The 3,478-nt window shown below is 38.5% G+C and overlaps 1 protein-coding gene across 1 annotated transcript; it reads left to right on the plus strand.

Moving 5' to 3' along the window:
* The first annotated feature begins 633 nt into the window (after nucleotides 1-633).
* On the plus strand, nucleotides 634-1,605 carry LOC116312176 (olfactory receptor 1500-like). The gene has a single exon (XM_031729536.2). The coding sequence runs from the start codon at nucleotides 634-636 to the stop codon at nucleotides 1,603-1,605; it is 972 nt and encodes a 323-aa protein (XP_031585396.2).
* The last annotated feature ends 1,873 nt before the right edge of the window (nucleotides 1,606-3,478 follow it).

A 3,478-nucleotide genomic window follows, 5' to 3' on the forward strand; every position in this document is an offset into this window, starting at 1 on the left:
CATCAAATCATCTGGTTAAAAACCTTGGTATCCTTTTTGATACCAAGATCAACACTTGAATTTTGAAACTCATATCTCAAAGGTTACCCAGTCTTGTTTCCTTCATCTGAGAAATATTGCGAACAACAACCCTTTACTGTGAGTCTATCATCTTGAACTTTTAGTAGACATTTTAATTTTCTCCTGTGTTGATCATTACAATTCACTTTTCATGTACATCTCTCAGTTCTTTCATAGTTCATCTCCAATTAGTTCAGAACGTAGCAGCAAGGCTGCTAACGAAAACTAGCCAGCAGTCACATATTAAGCCGATCCTTGCTTCCCTTCACTGGCTTTCACTGAAATTCAGAATCCACTTTAAATTATGTTATTTACATATAAAGCTATACATGGGCAGGCCCCTGCACACCTTATCAATGCAGCCAGTCTTTCGCATCTAACCAGGGCCTTCTAGCCATGTATGCATGTATGTAGGAATGAGGAGAGCAGTACACAAGAGAACAAAGCACTGCTATAAGTATCAGAGCACAAAGTTGCTCTGCTTATATTTGTAGCTAGCCTTCACAAACTAGAGGCAGCCTACACAAAGGATAGAGCACAGAGAATGATAGAAGATTAACAGAAGCTCTTTACATGGAATTTATTAAGTCAGCTGCTGAGAACAACATCACCTTTGTGCGACCTGCATATTTTATAATAAGTGGTTTTATTGGCATACCTAATATTAGATATTATTTTGTCTTTCTGTGTTTTATTTACATTCTTGCAGTGATGGGAAACACATTAGTGATGATTGTATTAACATTGGATCATATGTTAAGAAGCCCTAAATATATTGCTGTTTTTAACCTTGCATTTACAGACCTGTTAAGTAGCTGTGCTTTGGTGCCAAAGGTTGTTGACATTTTTCTGTTTAACCATTATTATATTTCCTACAATGACTGCTTGACTTTCATGTTTTTCTGTTTTCTGCTAGTTTCAATGCAGGCTTTTAATCTAGTTGTATTGTCATTTGACAGAGTCATGGCTATCATGTACCCGCTGCACTATCAAATGAGAGTGAGCCACAAGCTCATTTTATCTTTGATCGCTTTTTTCTGGCTTTTTGCCATAACTCTTATACTCGTTGCAGTTGGCCTTCTCACAAGACTTTCTTTTTGTAAGTCTGTCATTATTCAGAGCTATTATTGTGATCATGGTCCTATGTATCGTCTTGGCTGCAATGATGTTACCCCCAATCGTGCAATCGCTGGTTTGGCACCTGTTATAATTCTTGGGTTTCCACTGGCATTTATCGTGGGAAGTTATTGCTGTATTGGCTATTCTTTGTCAAAAGTTTCTACATTTAGGGAAAGAGTGAAAGCTTTCAAAACCTGCACAGGTCACCTTTCATTAGTGGCAATTTATTTCCTTCCTATTACATTTGTGTATATCTTTGGGAGTGTAATACATCCAAATGCTAGAATCATAAGCCTTTCTATTACCACTGTATTGCCTCCCATGTTAAACCCGATTATCTATGTTCTTCAGACACAGGAGATCAAAGAGTCATTAAAGAAGTTGCTGAAAACTCGAGTTACATCCAAAATTGCCACAAAATATTAAAAAAGGATTTAGACTTGGAACGTCTGCAGTGCCCTCTGCCATCTGATGTAAAAGATTTAGTCTTTCTGTGACCAAAGAGATTCTGCTCCTTTCCATTTTTCAGGAGTAAGATGTAGACATAATTTTAACTTTAGTCAGTTTTAGTAGCAGCAATCTTCTTTTTTCTTTGAATTTGTTGTTTCAGTATCTGCGTGTGCCACTGTTATGGTACTATTATAGAATCTAAATCACCATAGAATTGAAATCACAACTTAATATAAATGAAAAAGAATATTCAACAATAAAGATATCAGTGAAGTAATACCAGAGTAATTTCTCTTGCATGACCATAGTAAAATGAAATTGTGAAAGCTGCTTTCCATTATAATCATTTATTTTTTTAAAGTCGCACAATACCACATGCCACATATTAAACAAATAGGCTTTCAATCACTCTCCTCATATGTACTTCGAGGGCACATAGGCTCCACCAAGAAGCAAGTAGGCAAATCTGCCAGGAGGAGAACACGACCACTCCCTGCAACTGTTCTTGCAGGCTGGCTGTAACAACAGTTGGGGATTGGTTTGTTTATTCTGACTTCATGGACAGAGTATTTTTTGTGTTTTAAAAAAAACAAAGACCAAAATCTGTATGAGGGGTTTTAAGAATTTTTATTTTATATATAAAATGACTAAATAAATCATTTGAGTATATGCTTTTGTAGCCGGTCTGGCCTGAAACTCTGATTGCCGTGTTCTCTGCGTTGTGTTGTGCGAATGATGAGAGGAGTCATCTCTCGCTTTCCCAGCTGGGGTGGGTTTATTTTCCCAAAACTGTTCAAAAAAAAAAAACTCATTACAGCAACTTCATGTGCACTAGGCTTCTGCATGCATAGCTCTCCTCAGCGGGGCCTCTAGGTGACGGAGGTGCAACATCACAACAAATCTCATTAACAAATCAAACTGCTATAACAAATTAAAATACAATGCATCGTGACCATATGGGTCTTCTGCATGCACACCTTTAAGAGAGAGAGAGAAGAATAGCGGACCACATGAGACACCATCTGCTCCTACGCCCTAACCTGAATTTGGCTAATTAGCATGTTACAATAAAGTGCTGTACTCGACAGAGAAACAACAATTCACACTAAAACATCCAACAAAACTGTGAGACAAAATGCATAAAGGGAACGAGCAGTGTTTGAATCGCTTTTGTTATCTTTAACTGTGTTTAATTGCTCTGTAACCGGGAACACTAGCGTATGCTCACCTCTCCTCAGCGGGGCCTCTAGCCGACTGAGGATAATGGTGCGCAAACACAGGAAGTGACTCTGTGAGAAGTCAAAGGTCACACAAACAAAATAAAAACTCCCAAAATACAAATACAGAAAATGAGTATGTATAAATAAACACATATAAATAACCAATACTGACAAAGCAAAATAACAATAGAGGATTGATCTTTGGTGAAATATAAATTATTTTTTAATACACCTGTTACATTTTGTTTTTTATTCATTAAAATAGTGCCTTATCAGCTTAGAGTGACCTGCTTACAGGTAAGACCTAAAGTGTCTGGATGTGGGTGGAAAATTTTCCCCTCTGCCTGTGGCAGCATGTCCCTGCTCAGCGGGAGTTTCCATGGCTGCCTGCACAGAAGCTGTGTCAGCCAAAACACTATTGGCCAGAGCAGAGCTATCAAACTCAGGGTGTGATGATTCTCCCTCACTCTGGAATAAGTGGGAGATATCAGAGGGGGGGTAAGTGTATAGGAGGACGGGCCAGATAGCTCAACTTGACAAACCTCTCAGGCAGACCATGTGTGTGCAAGTGGTCGATGATCGCCCTTGCAACACACTTCAGAACATAGCAAGTGAATGGGGAACATTCA

This window comes from Oreochromis aureus, linkage group 10 (genome assembly GCF_013358895.1).
Source record: "Oreochromis aureus strain Israel breed Guangdong linkage group 10, ZZ_aureus, whole genome shotgun sequence".
NCBI classification, from domain to species: domain Eukaryota; kingdom Metazoa; phylum Chordata; class Actinopteri; order Cichliformes; family Cichlidae; genus Oreochromis; species Oreochromis aureus.